At 36.7% G+C, this 27311-nt stretch overlaps 3 protein-coding genes and 1 pseudogene across 3 annotated transcripts; 1 reads left to right on the forward strand and 3 right to left on the reverse strand.

The window, feature by feature from the left end:
• Positions 1-2787: 2787 nt before the first annotated feature.
• On the reverse strand, positions 2788-4252 carry LOC107168355 (uncharacterized). Its single transcript, XM_015517742.2, has 2 exons — positions 3199-4252; positions 2788-3017 (listed from the first exon to the last, which is right to left on the reverse strand). The coding sequence occupies exons 1-2, from the start codon at positions 4250-4252 to the stop codon at positions 2788-2790; spliced, it is 1284 nt and encodes a 427-aa protein (XP_015373228.2).
• Positions 4253-8248: 3996 nt separating this feature from the next.
• LOC107168352 (uncharacterized) lies at positions 8249-8773 on the reverse strand. The gene has a single exon (XM_015517737.1). It carries the CDS (start codon positions 8771-8773, stop codon positions 8249-8251), a length of 525 nt encoding a protein of 174 aa, XP_015373223.1.
• An 879-nt stretch (positions 8774-9652) lies between these two features.
• On the reverse strand, positions 9653-11982 carry LOC149062565 (uncharacterized). The gene has a single exon (XM_089217865.1). It carries the CDS (start codon positions 11929-11931, stop codon positions 10063-10065), a length of 1869 nt encoding a protein of 622 aa, XP_089073991.1. The 5' UTR covers positions 11932-11982; the 3' UTR covers positions 9653-10062.
• Positions 11983-23243: 11261 nt separating this feature from the next.
• On the forward strand, positions 23244-24869 carry LOC149062566 (uncharacterized; annotated as a pseudogene).
• The last annotated feature ends 2442 nt before the right edge of the window (positions 24870-27311 follow it).

Raw genomic sequence — 27311 nt, forward strand, 5'->3', positions numbered from 1 at the left:
CCATTTTTCTGCGTTCCCGCGCATACAATTCTCGATAAGAATTATTTTGTCTGCTGGTGTGACCTTCTTATATAACATATACGAGCTTAGGTCTTTCAAAAAATTCTTCGGGTGTTCGTTTGCATTCCCACTAAATGTTGGTATTGTCATTTCGACGGTGTTCGGTTTGGTGTACGATTCCTCTTGTTGTGTGTTTTTTAACGTAATCATTTCTTTTTCACGTTTTGCAGTTTCAATGGTAATTCTTGTATCCGTGTCATTTATCAATTGTCTAATTGCTGATGTTTCTTCTTTTATTTTTATCAGTTCAGATGTTAGTTCACTGATTACTTGTTTATGTCTTTCCTCTTGGGCTTCCATTTTTTCGGTCAATGTTACAATTCTTTCATTTAATCTGATTATCTTCTCGCTAGTTGTCTCGTGTGTTGGGGTTTCTTGCACATTCTTCTTATTTGTTCGCGTCATTATGACTGATTTTGTTGTTCGGTCTTTGTCGTGGATTCTGAGTTACTAGTTGGGCGCCAGTTGATACGGTGTGGTAAGTTTAAGTACCAACCGTTCTTTGTAGAAATAAATATACCTTGGTTTTAGGATTTAATGGCTGGTCTTTTATTTAATCAAGTAATATAATATTTAATATTTGTACAATATCTGGGAGGAGTGAGATTCACGGATGCGTCATTCAGACTTACACAAATGGACTGACGCGGTGAGAGCTCGTGTTCGACCGACGATGTTATCGTTCGGTCCTATCACATATAATGGGTGTGAGATAATTATATTATATAGAGTTATAAGATATGGGAAGGAGTCCTCCACCAGTAGCGCGTAGCTTGTACAAGCGGCTACTACTTGATGGAAAGGAGCTCGGGTCGACGGTACTTTAGCAAGTGGTCGGTAAGGGAGAGAACGGGATCGATGACAGCAATCGCGTATATAATGTTGTATGACGTTCGGTCCGGTGGTTTCACTTGTCGTCCCGGATACTCAACGTCGTCGAATTTGTTGCTGCCGGTTCGATGGTCTTGGTTCTCCGACTATTATTGGTCGGCTGATTCTGGTCACACTGCGTTCGCTTCGCCTCGACGCTGGTCTGCTCGGCGATCTGAACTTGAGCTGTAGAGTCGGTGTAGGTTGTTCTTCTGGTCTCTAGTCGTCGGTGTAGTAAGTTCTTGATGACTTGTTGACGATTAGAGATGAAGTTGAAGAGTAAAGATTCTACTGGTATATATACCCATTTGGATCGGTAAAGTTGTTGCTGATTGTTTGTAGATTGTTGGTATGACGAGTCATCATCGTATCGTTGCCTGGTGGCTGTTACTAGCTCAGTGCGGTTTTTCCTCGTCATACCGTTGAAACTTTACTATGTAAAACCTGCCGTTTGGAACTGCGTTTAATATGTGTTGCATGTGGTTTTTAGTTGTTAGTGGTCCTGAAAAGGACCGTTTTATGTCGTACTCCGTTACACTCTTATGGCTAGGCAGATAAAGTGTATAATATAAAATAATGTGTGGCCCTTATGACCAAACAAAATGTAAATACAAATAATAATATACGGCCCTTATGGCACGACAAAGAAAATATGTATACAACAATTAGGCACATACAAGTTTCAATTACTATAATAATAATAAGCCCTTCTGGCACTTGTGACAATAAAATAAAGAAAATACAACAAGATTTACCACTATTGTGGAAAAAGAATATAAAATTATATTTCGGCACTGACCGGTGTTGAGGCGGCAACGTTTTATACGATACAAAAATGTCACGGCGGCTGTGTTAAATAATATTCACGTAACCGCTGCGGCGGCATGCGATATTGGTGATTATCTATATATTATATAATTCACACAAAAATAAAACAATAATTAGAACAGTAATTATGTGTGTGTTTGTGCGACCAGCTTATCTTATTATATTTTTGTTGCGCAGTAACATTCTACCCCCCGGTGAAAACCTCGGTTTTCACTTTTCTTCTATTTCATACACAGGCAATCGACAAAGCTTGATGACTGGCCGACGCATTTCAGTATTATTGGCCACGCGTATAGTTACCACCCTTATTTTTCCATCATTCCCTGGATGAGTCTCGATTATGCGAGCGAGTTTTTATGCTGGTGGCATATTTTCGTCCTTTACAATAACTATGTCATCCACTGCCAGATCTTTACTATTGGTTGTCCATTTGCCTCGAATTTGAAGTTGTGGGAGATTTTCTGTCTGCCATCTTCACGAAAAGGATTGCATAATGCATTGGACATAACGCCACCGACGTATTGAATTTTGTTCTTCGTTAGCCAAGTCTGGTTTCGGATACATAGTTATCGGTCCTCCTATAAGAAAGTGTGCCGGTGTAAGTGCCTGCAAGTCACTTGGGTCGCTGCTCATTGGAGTTAAAGGTCAAGAATTAAGGCACGCTTCAATTTGGCACAGTAATGTTTGTAGCTCAGTGCTAGTTAGTTGAGCATCCTTTAATACTCGTGCTAAGTGATGCTTCGCACTCTTAACCGCGCTCTCCCAAATCCCTCTAAAATGTGGTGCAGATGGGGTGTTGAAATGCCACGAGATTCTCTCTTCAAGAGAGTCGCATTCTATGTTTTTTAAATATGAAGCTAATTCTTTACGGGCTCCTACAAAATTCGTGCCATTATCACTCCACACTTCCTTTGGTTTTCCCCTTCGTGTCATAAATCTTCTTAAAGCGGCTATAAAAGATTGACTAGTCAGATCTTCTACAACCTTCATGTGTACGGCCTTTTTTGCAAAAAATATAAAAAGATATATCTAAGCCTTTTTGTTAGCTCGTTCACGGCTACCACTTCGTATCATGACTAGACCCGCGAAATCTACGCCAGTAATGCTGAACGGTCGTGAACATTTAACGCGCTGCTGTGGCAGCGGAGCCATTAATGGAATTTGGAACTTAGGCTTAGCGCGGACACATGGTATGCACCGATGTACAGTATAACGAGCTAACAGGCGGCCCTTTAATGGCCAATAAACTTGACACACGGCTGAAAGTAACAATTGCGGTCCACAATGCAATAATTCGTGGTGAACGTGGGTAAAAATCAATCTCGTGATCTTACGCTGGTAGGGAAGAACTATAGGATATTTTTGTTCCTCAGTTAGATCAGAATTTGAAAGTCAACCCCCAACTAGGATCAGTACATTTCGTATAAACGGTGCTTCAACTTGCTTCTTGGGGAGATGTCTTTATTGGCCTTATTGCTGATATTTCCTCAAGAAATGCTTCTGCCTGCACCCTAACTAGAATCCAATGTTGGGCTTTTTTCAATTCGGCTAACGTGAGGTACTTGGTTTTAGATACTAAACTCTTCGAACGGAGAAACTCAACAAATCTGCGCAACCAGGCGACGCCCTTTCTAAGTCTATTCCACTCAGAATAATGTTGAAAAATCTTATCGATATTCGCTACTATCACTAATGACAATTGCAATGGACGTTGTTCAGGTAGTTTATATTCCTCTATTGAAGAGTAAACCCCTAGAGTACTTGCATTATCGTTGTCAGATAACCACTTCGGACCGTTCCACCAAAGTTCTGAGTTACTAAGAACTCTTGCGCTAATACCTCGGGAAATTATATCAGCAGGATTTTCTTTGGTACTTATATAACGCCACTGTTTTGGGTCGGTTAGCTCCAGTATCTGAGCGACCCTATTTGCTACGTACACTTTGAGATGAACAGTCTGAGCATTAAGCCATCCTAGGACAATTGTGGAATCGGTCCATAAGTAGTATTTACGACAATCCACCTCCCAGGCTGAAGCGAGTTTACGAATTAGGTGAACTAGAGTTAGAGCACCACTCAATTCTAGCCGAGGTATTGTTTCACCTTTCAAGGATGCTACTCGGCTTCTTGCACATAACAACTGAGAGTGCCACTTATGGGCTTGATCTTTTGAACGTACATAAACACAGGCACCGTATGCTTCTTGGGAAGCGTCACAAAAGCCATGTATTTCAATTTGACACCTCGCAGTTACAGATGCACACCTGGGTACTGTCACAAATCGTAAACCTTCGACTTCGGTATAAAAACTATCCCATCTGCGTTGTATGTCCTCTGGTAGCGCGCAGTTCCAATATATCTTTAATTGCCAGATTTGCTGGATAAATATCTTCCCTTTTATTAGGACTGGTACTAGGAAACCTAATGGGTCTAATACCTTATTCAGGTCAGATAGAATGACCTGCTTGGTAGTTTCACTAGTATTGGCTTTCATAACACCATAGAATCGGAACTCGTCCTCGTCCGGTTTCCAATGTAGTCCCTGGGGATTTCACTGCGTCTTCCCTTTGAATTTCTAATGCGAACAGAGAGTCTTCGCTAAATCCAGACAGTCAAACTCTTATAGCACTAGAATTGGAGCACCATTTCCGTAAGGGCAAGCCTGCTGACTTGGTTATAAATGAAATTTGTTGTTGCAATAGTAAACATTATTCTTTCGACTCACCGCCAGTCATTAGGTCGTCCATATAAAAGTCATTTTTGATAGCCTTGAAAGCGTCTGGAAATTCTGTCTGATATTGATCGGCTAACACCACTAAACATTGAGTAGCTAGGAACGACGCTGGTGTTGTTCCATAAGTGACGGTTAGAAGGCGATACGATTCGAGTTGTTGGCTAGGTGTGGATCTCCATAGTATCCTTTGCATATCGCAGTCTTCGTTTGCAATGGCCACCTGACGGTACATCTTTTCTGCGTCTGCAGAAATCACATAACTATGCTTACGGAATCTACATAAAATTGTAAAAATATCTCCCTGTACTACGGGCCCACGCATCAATATATCATTAAGTGACTTGCCGTTGGATCCTTTGGCTGAGGCATCGAATACCACTCGTACCTTGGTGGTGGAGCTTGACGTTTTTATTACTGGATGATAGGGCAGATAACAGACTCGGGAATGACTTTCTGATTCGTCTATCTTTTCCATATGTCCCATTTCCATATACTCGTCCATGAACTGTATATAAGCCTCTCTTAGCTTATCGCCCCGCTGCAATTTTCGCTCCACACTTAAGAACCTACATCTCGCCATTGTTAACGTGTCCCTTAATTCTGCAGCATTCGCTTTGAATGGTAAACGTAGTACAAATCGTCCTTCAGTACTGCGCGTAGCAGTGGCTTGAAAATGCTCCAACGCTTGCTGCTCTTCAAGGCACTTCTGATTATTCTTGGACGATCTGCCATAGTCATCTTCTTCTACAATTCCTTGCTTTTCCAATTATCTTCTAATACCTCACCGACACTAAGTAAACATGTAGAATGGACACCTCCTGTAACAATCCAACCCAATTTACTTTCTTGTAAACAAAGTGTTCCCGACGATAGTGGCATACGCTTGGCTTCCATTAATTCGAAGAAAATGCCACATCCAATCAATAAATCGATTGGTCCTGATTCGCAGAACGAAGGATCGGCTAGTAAAGAGGTGTATTCTTTTGGTATTTTCCATCCTTCCTTGGGTGTTTTAACTGAAGGTAGCTCCTCAACAATCACTGACAATATATAACAATCTAGGTGAGCACCAAAGTTTTGACACAAGATTTCATGTGAATATCTATGCTGCTGGTGGATTGAGTTGTACTGGAGCCGATACCACTTATCGGCAGCGTCATCCTCTTCAATGGCAGTTGAAGTCGCTTTGCAAATCTTTTTGAAATGAAGTTCATCTGCGAGCCACTATCCATAACAGTTTGACACTTACGGTATACACCCAGGTTATCTCTAACTTGATGGGTTCCAATATGCAATCTCTGAATCCTTCTTTTTCAAAATCTTTATTTTGTAGTTGTTCTGCGTGTCTTACACATTTTTCCCAATTCTCTGAGGTAACTGCATCTATGGCTTCGTGCATAAGTTTTTCGACGTCGGCTATTTTAAATGTTGTATTTTTGGTTGCGACTTTACCTTTTACCTGCGCCCAAATTAGTTCAATCGGGTTGTATTGGCAGTGATAAGGCGGAAGTCTGATCACTTCACGCCCCATTTGATATGCCAACTCGTTCAACTGGTCTCGTTTTTCACGCGGTTTTGCCATTTTTACTTTTTCTCTTAGTTCCGCCAAGGTTTCTGTAAGAGAAAAATCGATGCCTTTTTCGGATAACCACTCTTGAACATCGGATTTTTTTGTATTTGATTTCGGCACATTCTCCACTAGTACACTGTGATATGGTGCATTATCCATAACAATGACACATGGTTCGTCCAATAGTTGCATCATATTTTGAAACCAGTCATGAAATATTTGACTATTCATCTGTGAGTGGTAGTCACCGTCATTTTTAGAATTTTTTAAAATTAATTTTGAGCCACATATGAATCCAAATTTAGCTGCTCCAGCATGGAATACAATCAGACGACGGCCTTTACCGGTTGTTACTTTAAATCCTTTGCTATCCATATCGTTTTGCCAAATATGGTTTCTTGAATGGTTCTGGTCCATCCAAGTCTCGTCTAAATAAATGACATGTCTCGTGTCACCACTGAAACGTAAATTACACATTTTTCTCAAAAATGTGTTTCGGAGTGCCACGATATCGTTCCGTTCCATTAAAAATGTACGTCCATTGCAACACTTTTTGTATTTGAAGTTCAAGGAGCGTAAAATCCTCTGTACTGATGACTTTAACCTAACCTTCAAAGTTAATTTTTTTCCTCATGGATTCACAAATTTTTTGAGATGTTGTATATTCACCTATAATAATGTTTTTATATATTATAGTTTCTATTTACATGTAAAAGTGACAAACATTTGAAGATTATATTTTCAGTTAAAAATGCGTAATAAATTTAATATGAGGTAGGTCGTAGGTAGGGTATTATATACGTATGTTTTCCTATAATAAAAAAAAAATATTTTAAATTAATTCAATTACCTTGGTCATAAAATTCATGAACAGTTCTTCTAACCACGTCAACGTTGAAGTCGTCAATATCTGTCATGACCTTCTTCCGTTTATACGATTTCCTCGGTGACACGAATAGGCTTCTTGGTGTTGGTGTATCATCGTTTTCATATTTTTTTACTTCAGCTACAATATTTTGTATACTTCGTTCACTTATTCCACACGCTTCGGCAGTAATTTTTTGAGTTTTTTTTAAGAAACTCAGCAGATAAATTTTCCATAGTGGATAATTTTTTTAAAAAAAAAAAACGTATACCCGGTAAATCATTTTTTACTTTGACTGTGAATATCGTGGTGTGTAAAAGTCGCCATATCAAAAACACGTGATCAAACATTGTAGGAATGCACAGCTAAATTTACAATAGATTACAGTACCGAACGCGCCAAGAGTCAACAAAAGACAGAGACATTTTGAAAGGTACAGGTTAGTTGTTTTTTTCAAAACATATAGTACCCGTCGCGCCAGTAGCGCATTCCTGTGATGGATCAAATATTGAGGCCCCCTGGTTTACAGAAAAACCGATACAGAGCGCGCTGCGGTCATCCGCACGTTTTCGTGATGCGTACTGTAAACTTGATGCCTCGCCTTGTAACTGCTGTTCCTCCTGATTTTTTTCAAAATGCAATATTGTATTATGTTTTCGATTGCATTTCTTACATGAATGACTTGACTTACAATTATCAGCTGTGTGGAATGGCGCCAGGCAATTAAAGCATAACCGATTGTCTCTAACTACATCCAATCGTTCGGATATTGTATATTCTTTGAATTTCCCGCAGTCGTATATCCTGTGGACCTCCTTGCAACAGGAGCATGGTCGAGACGGTTTGCTTCCAGCTACTGTTAAAGCTTTCTTTGAAGTCGCTGATACTACATGACCTCTTGAATTTGAAACCTTTTGGGTTACATTAGCAGACTGTACGTATGACTCGGATGTTTCTAAAGCTACACAACGACTTGCCAGGAACGCTTCAAGATCAGAATATTTTGGTAGCTCAGAATTTATTTGATGCAGTTTCCAACCATGAGCGGCACCTTTGTCCAATCGGCTAACAACAATGGTGACAAGCCATGCGTCCCAGTGCTCGACTGGCTGACCCATTGTCTTGAGTGCAGCCACATGGGTGCACATAGTCGAATGTAGCTGTTGTAATGTTTTGAATGCTGCCTTTTCCACCCGTGGACAATCCAAAATCGAACGAATATGAGATTGAATCACCAGACGACGATTATCGTACCGATGTATCAGCTGCTCAATGATAACTTCGTAATTCCCGTCACTAACAGGTATAGATCTCGCCAAATCTAAAGCTGCCCTTCTAGGCATGACATTAAATAAAATAATTTTTGAGCCGGTGAATAACTTTCTTCCTTATGGACCATAGCTTTAAATATGTCAAAAAATGAGGACCAATCCTGAATATTTCCGTTGAATTTAGAAAATGGTATTGGCGCTAATTGTGCTCGTTGTATATTATGTGCAGCTGTAAAGGAAGAGTGAGCTAATCCAGTGGTAGAGTGGGATTTTTCTTGATTAATCAACTCCTGAATTTGAGACCTTATGGAAAAGTAGTCGTTCTCAAACTTGTCCCTCTCTGCTTCAGCTTCATCAGTGTCATCCGACATAAGCAATTCTATTTGGGATTGTATGTCATCAAACTTCTTATTAATTGCAGGTAAATTTTCCTGACGAAATTCAAGTAAGGACAACGCCTGTTCTCTAGCGTCAAAATTAGCTACAAACGTACGGAGATGAGTTAATGCTGCCTTGATAACAGCTCGTTTCTTTTTCAAGCCAATAAGCGCTTTTAAATCCATTTCATCCGTCATAATGAAAGTAATAATTTAAATGCCCTATATGTGATGTAAACCAAAAAATATTTTATACTGACTAGCCCAACACTATGTATTTATAATTAAATACGACACAAGCAACAATTGTATGTGTATATAGAACCGGCAATAAAAGCAATAATACTGATAGAAATTATACGATCGCCGCTAGACCCATTATCTCGGACTGTGAGATAATAATAATACTGATTACCCGTTCGAATATAAAATATTATGAAACCAAATAATAATAATTAAGATTAAATTAATTATTGACACATCCAAAAACAAAAAAAAACAATCACGTCGAGGTCACCAAATGTACGGGCCGGGAGCATAAGCTAATATTACGCGTGCCCGAACGCCAATGCTTTAGGGCACCACTAACACCTAGGGGGAGAAATTATATATTGATAGCTGGGTGTGTAGTGGTGTAGTAGTTCAAACAGCAGTGGTCGGGGTTGCCGGGCGAATACTGTAAAACTACGAAATGCGTGTGGTGCAAAACGTGTGTATGTGTGTATGTATGTGTGTGTGTACACAAATACTTAAACTATAATTAAAATAAATTATAACACGATGGTTGGTGAAATTGAGCTGCTGTTTGATACACAAATTAAATCATAAATGTACAAATATATAAAAATTCACAGCAACACAATAATGGTATACAAAATACTATATAATAAATAACAGCCCTTATGGATGGACAAAACAAAAGTAATATTTGTGGCCCTTCTGGCCCAACAGAATAAATTATAATATTATATTGTACAAGCTTGCAATAATTAAATGTAAATATTGTTATGATTTTACACAACAAAATAAAATAACGTACGCAAAATAATTAAATAAAAATTATATTTTATTATTTACTACGGCTAATAACAATGTATCGGTTCAGACGTAATTATAAGACTGACTGGCCTCCCGTATAGTGTATTGTACGACGACGCTCCGTGTCACAATCAAAATCCTGTGTCAGCGGATTCCACAGTCTAGCCGTCGCACAACACACTATTCCTGATGGTCTTACAAAATATCATGTAGAATAATATTCATTATATTATTCATATTTATAATAATCAGATTCAGGGGTTCGTAACACCCCCCAGACTAAATGAAACACGGGGGTCCTATGACCACCGAGTTTCACCCAATCCTAAGTGTCTGCGAGGATCCGAAATGTTCTGAGGAGGTCAGTGCATTACAGTAAGAGAAAAAAAAAATAAAATAAAAGTTACAAATTGTACAAATTTAAATAAAATTACTGAATACAATTAATTTTATACTTGAATTTCAACCTGACTACTACTTGATTTACTATCTGGTATTTCAGGGTTGTATGTTTTAATACGATTAATTCTTAGTTTATAAATTATTATGCTAATTGTAATGGCGAAAAATATAGAAAATACATAAATAATTATTACATAAAATTCAATTCTTAATATTAATAGAGGTTCTGAGGAAACGTGTGGAAGCTTACTAATATCAGATGCTATGTTTGCTAAATGGTTAAGATCTTTAATTGGGATGTTGCTCGTAACGTTCTGGGGCAAAACATTCTTAACAGATTCTTCCAATTTTTTCATTAAGTTATTTTTATTATCTGGTATAATATCATACTGGGTATTCTTAATTGATCGATTAGTTGTGAAAAGTATAGAATTTCCTATGTGGATTTTACATAAGGGAGATAAAGTCAGCCTTCCTACCCCTGAAATCTCAATTTTAGATGTTTGTGGTGAATTCTGGCAAGTTATAGTTCCTATCTCGGTTTGACTATAATATATCCAGGAGTTGGTTTGAGATAATTTATGCCAAATTGGTGAATGTAGGGATAAAAACTTGACTTTGCAATTATTCGAGCTTGATTGGTGATTTGTGATTAGTGAGATAGCACATAACCCGGATGTTGCACTATGGTGGATTTGTTGAATGTCCTTACAGATCTTGTAGGGTGTTGCTTGTATACATTTTTCCCATTGTTCTAATCTTAGCGTTAGGAAATGTTCATTGTCTCTGCTAAATCCTATATAGTCTAATTCTGGATCGATTAGTATTATTGTATTCCCATTGTATTGTATTGGTAATGGTATCGGTTGATACATAGTATACTCATCGCTGGAAATTAAAGGAATTTCCATAACATATATTAAATAATTATTTTTGTGAATTATGGTGATTTCGGATAATTTGTAAAATTCGATTAGAGTTTCAGTGTTAACTTCCAATGGAAGAGCATTTCCGATAGGTATTTCCATTTTTATTTCTAGCAATTCTCTGTATAGCTTTTGTGGTGTGAACATACTAGTGTGTAATTTTCCGTCTACTGCTGCATTTAATACGGCTACGAGGTTCTGAGTTTCATATGCATACTTGTTCAATATTACTTCAAATGTAAAAACTTGTTCTAATATTCTGGTTTTAAATTCTAGTTTATTAATGTTTTGAATACTACTATTTGTTTGTTGTTGTAAGAAATGAAGGTTTTCCTCCAGCTTTTGTTGTTGTTTTTCAATTTTCTGTGTAGTATGATTTGCTTCTGTTTGTGCTATTCTTATCTTCTCTGGTATCAAGTTTAGGCTGTTAGCTTTGGTTCTGTTTAACTCTATTATTTTGCTTATTATGAATTCAATATCGATTTTTGAGCACATGCCATGTAGAACGTTGGCCACACGCCTAAAAGCAGATCCCAATCCTCGGCGAATCCTAGTGTCTTCTGTCTGTTTATAACCAATGGCTAACATCAAACTACGATGATTTGTGTCAATTTCATTTAAATAGGGTAATGTTGCTCGAGAAAACTGTTGTAGGAATAGTTCACAAGTGTTAGATATTTCCACGCTTCCAAAATTTTCTGTCATTTCCTTACAAATATCCGTAGTTGCTTCGTAGTATTTCATTATCATGGCGTATTTCGAAATGAATGTATCGAGATCGAGGTAAGTTACCAAATTCCAACTGAGATGTGATAATCTAATATCTCCATGTGACTCATAGTACAGTCCTTGATTGTTTCCAAAAGATGTTACATTAAACATTGGTGTGAATGCTCTGCTAAAATCACTCATTTCGAGATTCTTGATTGAAGATTGTATAGGTTGTAGAGTGATCATGCTAATTCTGAAACATAGTTTAATTCCTTTCATGAAACTTTTTAAACAAATTTTTGTACAGAGTTACTAGTGTGTTCCCTTTTTGTATTGTTAGATTTGGAGAGTCTGGGTGAGATTCTATAACAATATAGGGTCCTAGCCATTTCGGTGCTAGTTTCCCTTTGCTTTGCTTTTCTTGCATCATTACTTTGTCACCAGGGTTTATGTTTAGAGATTTTAGCGTTTGATCGTAACGATTCTTCGATTCAATCTTGCTAGTTTGTAGTTGTGCCTTAGCTAATTGATGAGCTTCCTGCATATTTTTCTTTAATTCATGACAATAATCATTATAATTATACTGGGGTTCCGGAGTCCGAGTAAATGAGTTTGGAACTGTGAGTTTGTTTCCATAGACTAGTTCGTAGGGTTGAAATTTCGTAGCAGAATGTTCTGTTGAGTTATGGCAAAACATAGCAAATGGAACATGTGCGTCCCAATTCTGAGGATCTTTATTTGCAAAACTACGCAAGTACTCGCCTAAGGTTCTGTGACTCCTTTCCAATGATCCATTGCTCTGCGGGTGATAAGGGCTTGTCGAAGTCTGTTTGATCTTTAGCTGATTACATACTTCCTTAAAGACTTTACTCAGAAATTCAGTTCCGCAATCTGTGACGAGAGTCTGTGGAAGTCCATGCAGACATACGAATTGAGTAACGAAGTGATGTGCCACAGTATTGGCTTCGTGATTGTACATGGGGACTGCCCATGCGAATTTTGATAAGTCATCCTGTAATGTTAGGATAAATGTGTTTCCGCTAGCCGACTTAGGTAATGGACCAACAATGTCCATGAATATTTTTTCAAAAGGACGAGATGCAGTGGTCGTGACCACCATAGGCTCTTTGATTGTTCGGTTAGTTGTCTTGCTAAGTTGACAAACTGTACATGATAAGACGTAGTTTTTTATCATCCGTCTCATACCTTTCCATTGATATTGTTGAGATATTCGTCGATAAGTACGAGTAATTCCTTGGTGTCCACCCATAGGATTTTCGTGGAATTATTTCAGTATTTGTAGCTGTTCTTCTTGTGTCGGCTGCTCTTTTACCATCACTTTTATAGTGGTAGTAGAATTCCGGAATATATAGCATAACATGGAGCGAATGGTTTCCCATTTCAATCCTTGCGGACCGCACTCTAAACGCGGCATTGCCAGATGTGGAATTTGTCGTTCCGTGCAGATTTTCTTAAGATTTATGAGACTTTGGAACACGTTTTGGTATGTAGACTTTTGCCAATAGTGTTCTCTTGTGATTAGATAAAATATTGATGTATTTTCTGTGTCTAATGAGGCAATTTCCGTGACGGATTTGTTTAGATTACGCAGTGAGGGGATGTTCCCGAATTTTCTTCGCACAGCTAACGCTAGTCCTTGTGTCATTTTAAAATCTGCCGATACATCTATTACTAGAGATGCATTCAGCTTTTCGTCAAAAATATTCCCTTGGATTTCGAGAACATTTGGTGTAGATTTTTTTTTACTTGAGTCAGCTGTTAAGAAACTATTGTACTCATCTGTTCCTTGTGACTTTGAAGGCTCTGAATGCTCTGGAAGTTGTGATTGAGTTTCTGAGGATGAATTAGGAATTTCTGAAGGTATTACTTGGTTTTCGATGTTTTGAATAGAGTCAGTAGTGTTAGTGTTTTGTTGTGCTCTAGTGACAACTCTGTGAATTCTACTAAGAGCGTCGGCATTAGTATTACTTGCTCCCGGCTTGTATTGAATCGTATATTGATATTCTTCTAATTTCAGTCGCCAACGAGTAAGCCTGGAACCAGGGTCCTTTAGATTGAAGAGCCATACTAGTGCGCGATAATCCGTTATGACATTAAATTTTTGTCCAAAGAGATATGGTCGAAATACCTTTATACCCCATACTATACTGGAAAGTTCCTTTTCTGTCGTGTTATAATTAATTTCTGCCTTGTTTAGGGTTCTCGAAGCGTATGCTATTGGTAAATCCTTACCTATTGGACCTTGGGAAAGAACACAGCCTATAGCATAGTTACTGGCGTCACACGTAAGGTTAAAAGGTTTTGTGAAATCTGGGTACTGAAGTATCGGAGATTGGGTTAAACAATTTTTTAATGTTTCAAATGATTGTTGGCACAAGTCACTCCACCTAAACGGAACATCCTTCTTGAGTAATGTTGTTAAAGGTTTTGCGATTTGGCCGTAGTTTTGGATGAATCTTCGGTAGTATCCGGATAACCCAAGAAAAGATTTGATTTCTTTGACGTTTTTTGGTACTGGAAATTTCTGAACACATTCCACTTTTTGAGGGTCTGGTTTTACACCTTCGTCTGTGATTCGATGCCCTAGGTACGTTACTTCCTTTCTGAGGAATTCGCATTTTATGGGTTGAAGTGTTAAATTGTATTGTCTGAGCCTATTAAAAATATCAGTGAGTTTCTGTGTATGGTCGGAGAGATCTTTAGCATATACTATAATGTCGTCAAGGTACACAAAGGCTTTTAATCCATTTAGTCCTAGAAGTACCTTGTTCATTAGTCGTTGAAAAGTTCCGGGGGCACCTTTCAGTCCAAACGGCATGCGTGAGAACTCGTAGTGACCCTTGTCTGTCGAAAAAGCTGTCTTTCCACGATCCGTAGGGTTCATCGGGACCTGATGGTAACCCTGGGCTAAATCTAGGGTTGTATAATACTTTGATTTCCCCAACTGATCCAAAATGTCCGTAATGTTTGGTAGTGGGAAGGCATCTCCCACTGTTACTTGATTTAATTTTCTGAAATCTACGCAGACTCGGTACTTGACTTTTCCATTGATGTCTGGTTTCTTTGGTACCACTAGTAGAGGGGCATTCCAAGGTGAATCACTGTGAGTGATTATTCCGTCCCTTTCTAGTGCTTCCATCTGGTCAGTTATCTCCTGCCGATGTCGTTGTGGCAAACGATACGGTTTCTCATTTATTGGTTGCACTGCTTCTGAGGTTCTGATTTCGTGTGCAATCGCCGTAGTTGCCTTAATTTTGTCACCATCTAAAAAGAATATATCTGAGTAGTCGTTGCAGAGTGACAACAAAGAAGATTTCTCTTCTTCATTAAGATGGTCTGTTCGAAGAGCTTCGTGTAAAAGGACTATTCTGTTACGTTTTATCGGAGTTTTTGATTGTTCTTGAATTTGTGTTGTATGCACGTAAGCTTCGTTGAATTCTTCATGAATTAATTGTTCTAGATTAGGGATTCGAATTTGAATAGAATTCTCTGTTGGATTTATTAGTGATAAAAAAACGGCTTTGTTTTTTACTGTGGTGATGCAATTTCCACTTGTAATAGACTCTGCTAATTTTTGATCATCAACCAGGATTTGAATATCGTCTGCTGTGCCTGGTGCCGGAACTGCTACAATAATTTCTGTACGTGGTTGTAGTGTAATGCTGGAATGATCCGTGAGTGTTAACTCGTTTGTCTGATAATTTACAATTGCTCCTTGTCCGACTATGAAAGGTTTTCCTAATATTCCTTCGTGTGGCACTGGAAATGAAGGATGTACAACGTGGAATTCAACAGTTCGTTTGTCACCTCCAACTTGAATGTCAAGATTTGTAGATCCTAACGTATGAATACAATGTTCTGTGATCCCTTTTAGTTGGTAAATGGTATTATCGTACACCATTACGTCACCTTTAAGAGCTGAAAGTTTAATTAAGTTTAGATCACTGCCCGAATCGAGCAGAAATCGGATAGATTCTGTATTGGTCTGGAGACTTTGACAGGTAATGTGATTGTCGTTGTCGAGTTTCTGTTTAATGGAAGTCATTAAGACGAATTTTGGAAAGAGACTGCGGCTGTTTTTATACTGCTTGCCGGACGTCCGCCGTTGATGTCCGACTGCGATTGGTTTCCCTGATTTTTCGATACGTTTTCTGAAGTTTCTATTCCCTTTTTAGAATTAACGTATTTTAATTTCCGACACACTTCCTTAGTGTGACCGGGTTTCTTGCAGTATCTACAGGTGATAGTGTTAACTGTAACCCTTGGTGGTTGATTTGTTGAGTTTCCGCTGTTTGATGTACTTGGCTGTGATCGGCAATCCCGTGCCCAATGCCCCATTTTTCCACAATGGAGACATGGTGTAATTGGTTTTTTGTTCGGGGTTTTACCGTGGTGTTGCTTGTTAGGTACTTCATAAAATCGTTTGGATTCTTCGAGAGATTTTCTCACTCTCTCCTCTTCACGTGCTGCCTGTATGGCTTTGTCCAGGGTAGGAGGGTTTCTTGCCTTTATGAAATCTTTAAGATTTCCAAGTCCCTCGATGAATACTTGGATGGTTTGCGCTTTTAAACTATTCTCCAAAGCTGTAGCTGCTTCTAAAGTTTTTCCACTGGTTTCTTGCTCCAGAATGAGTGTCTGTAATGATTCAATGCGTGAAGAGTACGAAGCTACATCTTCATTTGGCCTTTGTTTGCTTGAGTACAGCTCTAGGTATAAATGTGTAGTAGTGCGTTTAGGCTCTAGTGAGTTTTTTAACGTCTCCTTGAGCTCGTTCCAAGTATTAATGGTTCGAAATTTGATTGCTGCTCGAGCTTTATTTGTTAACCTTATCATAATTCCTTGTAACAATCTTGGTTTTGCACGTTCGTTTGCGCACATTATCGCAAACTCACATTGTTCGAGAAAGACTTCAAGGTCTTCTTGATTGATTCCACTGAAAGTTGAGGGTAAAAGTTTTAGTGCCGCTTCTAGACCTATAGTGTCCACCGCTCTGTCTGATGTGGATAAAGATTCTGTTATCTGCGTTAATTTTTGGACGTTTTCACTCGACGGACTACCTGTGATTTTACTAGGTTCTAATAATGTTTGGCTTCCCCCCTCGTTAGGCTCTATGGTTTGATTCAATATATCGTTATTCATTATGCTATCAGTTAAACTTAATGTCCTATCTACTTCAACTAAGGTTTGGGTAATATTTGTTAAGAGAGATTCGTTGTTATCAACTAATTGTTTTGTTTGACCTATTAAAGTTTCTGACGAAAGAAGGGCTATAGGACGCTCTGACTTTGGATTGTCTGGGTTAGCAAATCTTACAGGTAAACTAACACGAGGTGTGGGTACCGGGGAATGGATACTGGACTCAGTGGTATCCTCCTCGTTATCGCTCATTTACTACTTAATATAATAAAATAAAAAGTAAATATAAAAAAAAATATTGATTTCGAATTTGAAATATATATGAGTATAGAGAGAAAGAGCGAAAAGAAAAAAAAAATAACAATAATATATAAATATTACATTAATTGTCAATTACTCACAATACCAAATAAACAGTTGAACTGGCCATAATGTTCTGCAGTGAATGTTTGAAATGATCTGGTTGGCTTGGACTGCTGTTGTTGGTATCGGTAGTCTGCAACGTTGTATCAACGACGTATATCCGCTTCGACTGCTCTTGTGGGAACGACGATCGCTTGCCTCGAAACTGCTGGCGCGAGGACCACTACGTATAGTGGGTTTCGTCCCGATGTCGTTGTTGGTTAATCCAACGTAGTGTATGTATAATGTGTATTGATAGATTGTTGATATTGATAAGATTGTTGATGTTGATAAGATTGTTGATATTGATAAGATTGTTGATGATGATAAGATTGTTGATATTGATAAGATATCAATTGATATGTTATCAACTGATATCGATGTTGACTATCGATGCCCACTATCGATTTTTACAATCGGTTTTCACTATCGATTTTCACAATCGATTTTCACTATCGATTATCACTATCGATTTTCACTATCGATTATTTTCATCAGTCAACGATTCGGGCTGCGCTCTGTAGGCGTCACCCGAACTTGTGTTGAATAAGAAAAAAAATAATATACCTGGTTTTTCAGGAATTTGAGATGAATGAGATTCTGGTAGATTGTCTGCGATTTTCTTGAATGTTTGTGGATGGTCTGAAGTATCTGTTGAGTCTTGACGAAAACAAATTACGTCTGTTCACTACTTATACACGGTATATAAAATACGGTTATTAATTTGCCGATTTAAGTAATTATTATTCTTGAGCGTAGAACTGGAATACTATCGGATCCCACCGCTGCCACCAAAAAATGTTATGATTTTACACAACAAAATAAAATAACGTACGCAAAATAATTAAATAAAAATTATATTTTATTATTTACTACGGCTAATAACAATGTATCGGTTCAGACGTAATTATAAGACTGACTGGCCTCCCGTATAGTGTATTGTACGACGACGCTCCGTGTCACAATCAAAATCCTGTGTCAGCGGATTCCACGGTCTAGCCGTCGCACAACACACTATTCCTGATGGTCTTACAAAATATCATGTAGAATAATATTCATTATATTATTCATATTTATAATAATCAGATTCAGGGGTTCGTAACAATATAAAAAATAGTATGCGGTCCTTATGCCCGAACAGAATAAAATAATAAATATAAATATAGCCTTATGGCATAACAGAATACAGGTTTATAATATAAATGCTCAGCTCTTATGGCTAGGCAGATAAAGTGTATAATATAAAATAATGTGTGGCCCTTATGACCAAACAAAATGTAAATACAAATAATAATATACGGCCCTTATGGCACGATAGAATCTAAATAATAATATATACCTACGGCCCTTATGGCACGACAAAGAAAATATGATACAACAAAAATATATTAATAAAATAATAACTCACAAGGGGTCGGTGCACTGCTGGCCAGCCGCTGCATAAAAATACAATAAAAAAAACACACAACATGATACAGTGATATAAATTAGGCACATACAAGTTTCAATTACTATAATAATAATAAGCCCTTCTGGCACTTGTGACAATAAAAAAAAGAAAATACAACAAGATTTACCACTATTGTGGAAAAAGAATATATTAATATATTTCGGCACTGACCGGTGTTGACGCGGCAACATTTTATACGATACAAAAATGTCACGGCGGCTGTGTTAAATAATATTCACGTAACCGCTGCGGCGGCATGCGATATTGGTGATTATCTATATATTATATAATTCACACAAAAATAAAACAATAATTAGAACAGTAATTATGTTTGTGTGTGTGACCAGCATATCTTATTATATTTTTGTTGCACAGTAACAAGTGTTACTCAATAGACTGGAGAGTCACATCACCAGGGTTGGTACGATCAATGATTCACAATACAGGTTCAGACGGTTGAAATCCACAACAAACGCAATCGAAGACATACTGACTGTAATCGAAGAAATGAATCAAATCACGACCCGGTACAAAATAGGCACTTGTGCGTACTATTCTCGCTTGATGTAAAAATGCCTTGGAGGGTTATCGATATGGCACTAGGGAGATCTGCAGTTCCTGTATATTTGGTTAAATCTCTGAAGTCCTATATGCAAGCCAGAGAACTGATCATTAACGAGAATCAGAGATTACCAGTAACGTGTGCCGTGTGGTGTTATACACGGCTCTGTCTTGGGGCCAACGCTATGAAACTTGTCTTATGATGGAGTCTTGCGATTACGGTACGCGAAGGCATCAGGCTGGTAATCTACGCTAATGATGTGGCCGTGATGGTAGTGGCACATAATGATGAGTTAGTTGAGCAATTAGTAAACCCACATCCAGGGCCGGCGAAAGCTATGGGCGACCTGGGCCCATATTTATTTATCTTTTAAAACGCATTAACAATCTATACAATTTGAAATATTCATTATCTAATGTCGTTTTATTTATTTATTTATTTTATTGATCTACGCCATGACAGGCATTAATTTAAATACAATATTTTGTTGGTAAAATTAATTATAAAAAAAACAGTAGAAACAAAGAGGAAAAAAAACTATAGTATAATATATGAAATAAATATCTGGTAAAAAATGTGGAAGACTAGGTTGAGTTGAGGCTGCGTAACATTCTGTGGAGTGGGTGGTTGAATCCATAGGAAGTGCGGTGGTGAGGTAATTGATAAAGGGAATGATTTCTAGTAAAGTGAGACGGAACACGGAAAGAGATAAAAGAGAGCAATTCAGGAAAATCTAGAGATCCCTCAAGAAGTGAAGAGATGAAATGATGGTCAGCCCCTGTGCGGCGAGAAGCTAAAGATTGGATTCGTAGATTTGAGTGAGTAATCATGTATGGGATGTTTAATTTTTAATTTGAAGGCAGCATAGGATAAAAATCTGTTTTGTACTCGCTCTAGTCTCAGTTAATCGCGCGCTAGGTATGGGTGCCACATCACAACTCCATATTCTAAAACGGAGCGAACTAAGGCGAAATACAGTATACGGAGGCAAGAGCTAGATGTGAAATTGGCGGTATTACGTTTAACAAATCCTAATATTTTGAGTGCTCTACCGATAATAGTATTGATATGGTGGTCATAAATGAGCGTGGGCGTGAGATAGATACCTAGGTCTTTAACAAGAAATATACGATTAAGAGGAGAACCATTAAGGAGGTAGGTGTGGTGGAGAGGTGAATTACGAGTACTTCGTGAGAAGGACATTACGTGGCATTTATCGATGTTAAGTGTAAGATTAATACGTCTTACCCAATCTGAAAATGTATCAAGGTCGGATTGCACGGTATGACAGTCAGATGTAGAGTTTATTTTTAGATATAGTTTAATGTCATCGGCAAATAAGAGAACTTTAACAAAGGATAAACAATCATTGAGAGAGTTCATATATAGAATGAAAAGAACTAACTAAGACTAAGATGGGGACTAAGATGACCACCTTGGGGTTCACCGGAAGGTATGGTTACAAGGTCGGAATGTGCTCCACCGATGGAGACAAATTGTCTTCTTGATGTTAGATAGGACCCTAACCAGGAGAGGAGAAGATTATCAATACTGAGTTTATCAATTGTATCTATTAAAAGACCATGATCTACTGTGTCGAAGGCTTTCTTAAAGTCAGTAAATATGGCATCTACTTGAGAACCAGTTTCCAGATTGTCCAAAATATAAGAGGTAAATGATAAACTAATAGTGACGGTGGATTTTCCAGGTCCGAAGCCGTGTTGATTATTATGGATAATGTGGTTGAGACTTCTTTTAATGGAACAGTAAATAATGGATTCGAACAGTTTTGCCAGATGGGGAAGAATCGAAATTGGCCTATAATTGGACACGTCGGACGGGTCACCAGATTTTAGGATAGGGGTAATTGAGCATGTTTTCCAAACAGTTGGAAAGATTCCTTCACTTAAAGAGCGTCTAAAAAGAATGAATAGAGGGAAAACCAGGAAGTTTCAGCAGTTATAGAGCAATCTGGCAGAGATGTTATCAGGTCCATTTGAATGATTGTTTTTGAGCGATTGAAGAGCCGAAAGCACATTATCACATGAAAAGGAGCAGTTAGAAGGAAGATTATATGAGTACATTTTTTCGGAGTTATTATTTGAATAGGAGAGCAATGGGGGCTTGAAAACTGAAGAAAAAAATTTGGAGAATAGATTCGCAGAGCTTAATGGATTATCTGCAGTTACACCAGAAACGTGTATAGAAGATGGGATTAAAGAGTGTTGTTTCAGATCTCTAGTGTATTTCCAAAAATAAGATGGATTGGAAGAGAGGTAGTTTTCGGTGTCACTTATAAATGACCTGTAGTCTGAGAGGGATAGGCGCTTACACTTTGCTCTTAGCTCAGAGAAAACTGAGTAATCGGAGGCTCTATTGGTCTGCTTGAATAATTTGTGAGCGTACTTTTTCTTTTTGATCAAGGTTTTTAGGGAGGGAGAAACCCAACGGGGAAATTTTGAGGTTCTAAATATTTTTCTGGGGACAAATTTTTTAATTGAGTTTAGAATTGCATCATTGAAAACTGTGGGTGCATCATTTGTGGAGTAATTAGAAAAGGTGGCATCCCAGTTGAAAGAGTTGAAGAAATTCGAAATAGATTCAAAGTCACCAGCTTTGAAGTCATAATAGGAATGAGTAACATCAATACTAAGTTTGTTTAGGTAGGAGGAACCAATGGAGGATGGTAGGGGTCAGGATTAATTAAAGCCGAGGGAGCTTTGAGGACTGATAGATTATGAGAGCTAGAAAACACTAAATCAAGGATGTTTCCAGAACAGTTGCGTGTATGGTTGAGCTGGAAGAAGTTTAGAAAAAAGAAGGAATCTATAATGAGTGAAGATGACGGTGATAATACTCCAGTGTGGCTGAGAGACCTAAAATCCCGGATGACCATGTTATACCTGGCAAATTATAATCACCAAAAATTATAATCGAGGTGGCTTTAAGGGTTTTTATGAGATTCTTCACTGTGGAAAGATGGGATTCAATGACAGAATGTGAACTAGACGGAGGTAAATATGTTGACCCAATTAAAAGTGAGGATGGGCCAAGAGCAGAGTATAGCAAAAACTTGTTCAACATTAAGGTGATTTAAGAGACCAAGTTCCCATCCGTGTCTGGAGTTAGCCATGTTTCTGTGAGGATAATGATTTCGTAAGAAAGAAACATAGGGACAGCGCATCGTAAATTAGTCAGCTTAGTCTTAAGGCCACGTACATTTTGATAATAGATTTTAAGGTTTACATTGCCATTTGACTGTAAGGGAGAAGAATTACAATTGGGGGAGGGTTTAAAGTGAGCATCAATAAATTCGAAAGCGTAATTAATTGTGGAGGTAACGCGAATACAATAAGGGCAAGAATTATCATTATTTTTAAATGTGTGTTGGTGATACGGGGAAATGAAGGGGCAATCAGGGTTGATCAGGGAAGATGCATCTTCAATTGTCTCATACTAGTCATATTTGTAGAATATAAGAATAATATAACAGTGCATCGATACCGCTGGTTTTGATATAAAAATAATACATGTATTATTTAGGGCTGAAGACTTCTAGTTTTTTCATATTTTTTTAGATAGATCGTAGAAAAATTCTAGTGAATAATAAATGTGTTCCATAACACCAGGATATCAAATAAAAAATTTTATTTTGCATATTTTTGCATATTTTGTCATTATTACATATTAATGCCTATTTGGGTATATTAGAAAATGTAAGAACATATTTGGCAATTTTCGAAATAAGTTCATAAATTAGCTTAGACAAAAAAGAACAAAGTGGTAAATTTTCCATTTAAAAATAATATTTTTACCATCGGTAAGTAATTTACTATCTGGCCGATAAAATATACCGATAAAATCGATAAAACCGAAACACTTATAGGTAGTTAACTTCAGTTGTCCGTAATATTTCGTCGCGTACTCGTATTATTGTGCAACTGCGCGAAATATTTTCGTCGAGTAATTATTTCATCTCTTTCAAATTTGTTTAGTAATATTTATTTATTTTCAACAAATATGACAAAGGAAATACGATAATTGGCTTCTCGTTTAAATAGTTATGTGTCGGAATTTAGTGAATGTAGTAATCCAGTATTTACAACTGACGGAAAAATATTGTATTGTAAATTGTGCGATTCAAAAGTTGGAAGTGACAGAAAATTCAACGTTCAACAACACACTGACACAGCTAAATATAAAGCAGCTATTAAGCGAAAACAAAGTAAAAATAAATTTGATTTACAAAAAACTCAACAACAACTTTTAAGTAACACAAAAAAGTCTTCTTTTAATAAAGATTTATGTTATGCTTTGTTATCGGCTAACATTCCATTAAATAAATTAAATAATCCTAATTTTAAGTCATTTTTGGAAAAATATACTTCGAAAGAAATTCCAAATCAAACTACACTTCATAAAGGCTATGTGAATGAAATTTATGAAGACACTTCAGTGAAAATTAGAAGTTTTATATTTGGCAAAAAAATCTGGGTTTCGATCGATGAGACGACAGATTTCGCAGGTCGTTACATCGCAAATGTCATTGTAGGAACGCTCGAACTTAATGGGCCAGGCCACGTGTTTTTATTAAACTGTGCAGAACTAGACAAATCAAAACACATTACAATCGCTAAATTATTTGATAATTCTATGCATATTTTATGGCCTGAAGGTGTACGACATGATGATATTTTATTATTTCTAAGCGACGCGACACCATACATGATTAAAGCGGGAAAATCGCTTAATATATTTTATACGAAAATGATTCACGTTACATGTATTGTTCACGCATTTCATCGAGTTGCTGAACAAATTAGAGGGCATTACTCAAAAGTTGATAAAATTATAGCAAACGTGAAGAAAGTATTTTGCAAGTCTCCATATCGCATTAATTGTTTGAAAGAAAAAGCACCACTCCTATCACTCCCCCCCACAACCAATCATAACAAGATGGGGAACCTGGTTGAAAGCAGCTATATATTATTGCGATAATTACGAACTAATACGAGATATTATTACATCGTTTGATGAAAAAGATTCTGTTAGTGTTGAAAACTCTCAAAAGTACTTAAGTGATCCAGACGTTGCTTCAAATCTAGTATACATAAAATCAAACTTTGGATTTTTGCCCGATGTCATCAATCGCCTTGAAGCAAAAAATATGCCTTTATCCGATGGAATTGAGATAATATAAAATGCCTATTTAAAATTGTCGCAAACAACAGGTTCAGTGGGGAAATTAGTGCTGCGAAAACTAGACGATGTTTTAGTAAAAAATAATGGCTATAAAACATTAAATATAATTTCAAAAATATTGAATGGAGAAATTACTTCAATGGATGGCTTACCAGAAGATTTAAAAGCAAATTAATTGTTATTTTTTAAATATGCACCGTTAACTTCCGTAGATGTAGAACGATCTTTCTCAACATACAAAACATTGTTAGCAGATAACCGACATTCGTTTCAAGTTGAAAATATAAGGAAATACCTTGTTGTTCAATGTAATAGTAAAGTTAGGTAGTATACAACATTTAGTTAACTTAGTACATATTCGAGATAAAAATTTATTTTACAAAAGGTTTTATATTTACAGATCAAGGAGATGAAAACGAACAAAGAGAACAAAAAGAAATGTAATTTTTAAACACTTTTTAATAAACTAACCATCATGTAATTTTTACTAATTTTTTTGAAATAAATATTATAATAATTAATAACTAATAAGATAAAATAATAAAATAAAATAATTTTTTAGAGCATATTTTAAGTGCATATTATTAGATTTTTAAGTACTAGAAGTCCTCAGCCCTACATGGAACTATGGAAGCATACCACCGAATTTATGTGTGTCAATAAAATATATAGATGGTCGTAATAATTATTTTCATATTATAATATTTACCTATTTATAAATAAAATCATATAACTAGACGATTAAGGCTAGATTCGTTAGAAAAACCGTGGTGGTAAAACCCAATCGGACCTTACGGTGAAAATACCGCAGCGTAAATCAAAAAGATACAATTGTCTGACACACACAATTATTTATTCAATTTATTGTTTTCGACAAGCTCTCGCTCCGTACGGTCTGCTGTGTAATGTCAAATACTCAAATGTAAAAGCTAACAAGTAACTGCTAACCATAGACGCCCACAGGGGGGTGCAAGCTGGGGCATTTGCCCCCCCCCACCCTTGGCTTTTTCAAAATATTTTTTTTAATTTAATGTTTTAAGATAAATGACTATATACTATAAAACAAATTTAAAGTATAAAATAAGTTGTGGTATAATAAAATATAATACATTGTATACGAGTATAATAAAAAAATGTTATTATTTTAAAACACCTAGTAAAATTATAATATTTATCCTCAAATCCTAACATTGCCCCCCCCCCCTAGAAAAATTTCTGTGGGCGCCAACAGGTAATCAATATTCATATATTTTGTTTAGTAAATTTGTACATAGTATTTTGGTTTCTTTTTTACAATAAATTCCGTTTTAATTAATAAGTAGTTAGTGAAACCAGAAACACAATATTCCTATATTGTAGGCAGTGGTGGGCTGGTGGTGTGAAATAATATTATATTATTTGATTTTATATTTTATGTCAATATGAATATACATTGAATTTTGATAATTGATATGAATATATGATATATAATAATTAATATATGGCGCAACGGTCGATATAACGTGGTGAATCGCACATTCGCATATTTATTATTATGAAAATTAGTATTATTAACTTAACACGTTTTTCGCAGTACCTATCTATAAATATGATAATATAAATTTAATATTATTTTCGTTGTACAATTTTATAAGTTAATAAAATAATATGTCTAACCATATTACAATATTGTTATGATACAAAATACATGCTAATTGTATTTAACTTACTAAAAAACTTAATTTTAATACTACTCAAACTAGTCATAAAAGAAGGGGGCTGTGAAGGGCGCCAAAACTTCTTGCGTCGGCCCTGCCCACAATTTCAAGAAAATCTGTGACTTTATGACATCTTAAGACCTCAAGTTAGCGCCTGAAAAGTCAGAGTGTGTGATGCTCACGAGGAAGCAACTCTCTCGTGCGCACAATCTGTACATCCAAAGACGACAGACCACAGTGAAGCCTTCAATAAGATACCTGGGGGTCCAACTGGACACCAGGTTACATTTTGTGGATTACATAAACATCGTGGCTATGTGGGCTAAGAATGCGGAAACTGCTCTAAAGAGGATTATGCCAAATGTCGGAGGGCCTTCGCAGTCAAAAAGAAGCCTCCTGATGCGGCGTCATACACAGCCGTTTGATCTACGGTGCGGTAATTTGGTCAAAACGAGCAACCAATATACAGAAGAAAAGGAATCTTCTACATCAAGCTCAGAGGTGCGCTGCTCTGAGGGTGGACAGATGTTACCGCACAGCTTCAGACAAGTCTCAAGTACTGGCCAGGATGCCCGAAGCCATCACACATATATATAAATAATGATCAATATTATATATATATATATAAATATATTATAGTGATGGAAGTAACAATAAATCCAAAAGTTTCATCAAAATGTTGTTATTAGATTCAAAGCATTAAATGATTGCAAATAAATTTGAGAAATTATTTACTATTGAATAACACTCATGATCATTAATACCATTAATTCATCTGCTTTACATAATTGTTGTTGATCCAGCATTTCATTTGTGTTCTTAGTTGAATATCAGATTTGTGATTGACATAAGCGATTGCACTAGAAAAATAATTGTTTTATTAATTTGGTAACACACAGGAGGGTAAATAATAATTAATACTGTGGTGATCCCATATTCATAACACGGTGAAGGGTACTTATTACAATCAAATTATGCTTTACAGTTAATTTAAAATAAACCAATTTTAAACATTAAATATATTAAGAATGTCATATAATATCATTCACATATACGGTCATATGCAAAAAGTAAAACATAAATTTAGACTTTTTTACTGAATTCTATAGAGCAAGCATCAGTGAATCCCTATGCACTATAAGCAATATGTGATAAAATAAAAAAAAATAGTCAAAATATCATAGTCCAA

Source organism: Diuraphis noxia, unplaced genomic scaffold (assembly GCF_037042655.1).
Source record: "Diuraphis noxia isolate RWA-SAM2 unplaced genomic scaffold, SU_Dnox_SAM2 contig0001, whole genome shotgun sequence".
In the NCBI taxonomy this organism is placed as follows: Eukaryota; Metazoa; Arthropoda; class Insecta; order Hemiptera; family Aphididae; genus Diuraphis; species Diuraphis noxia.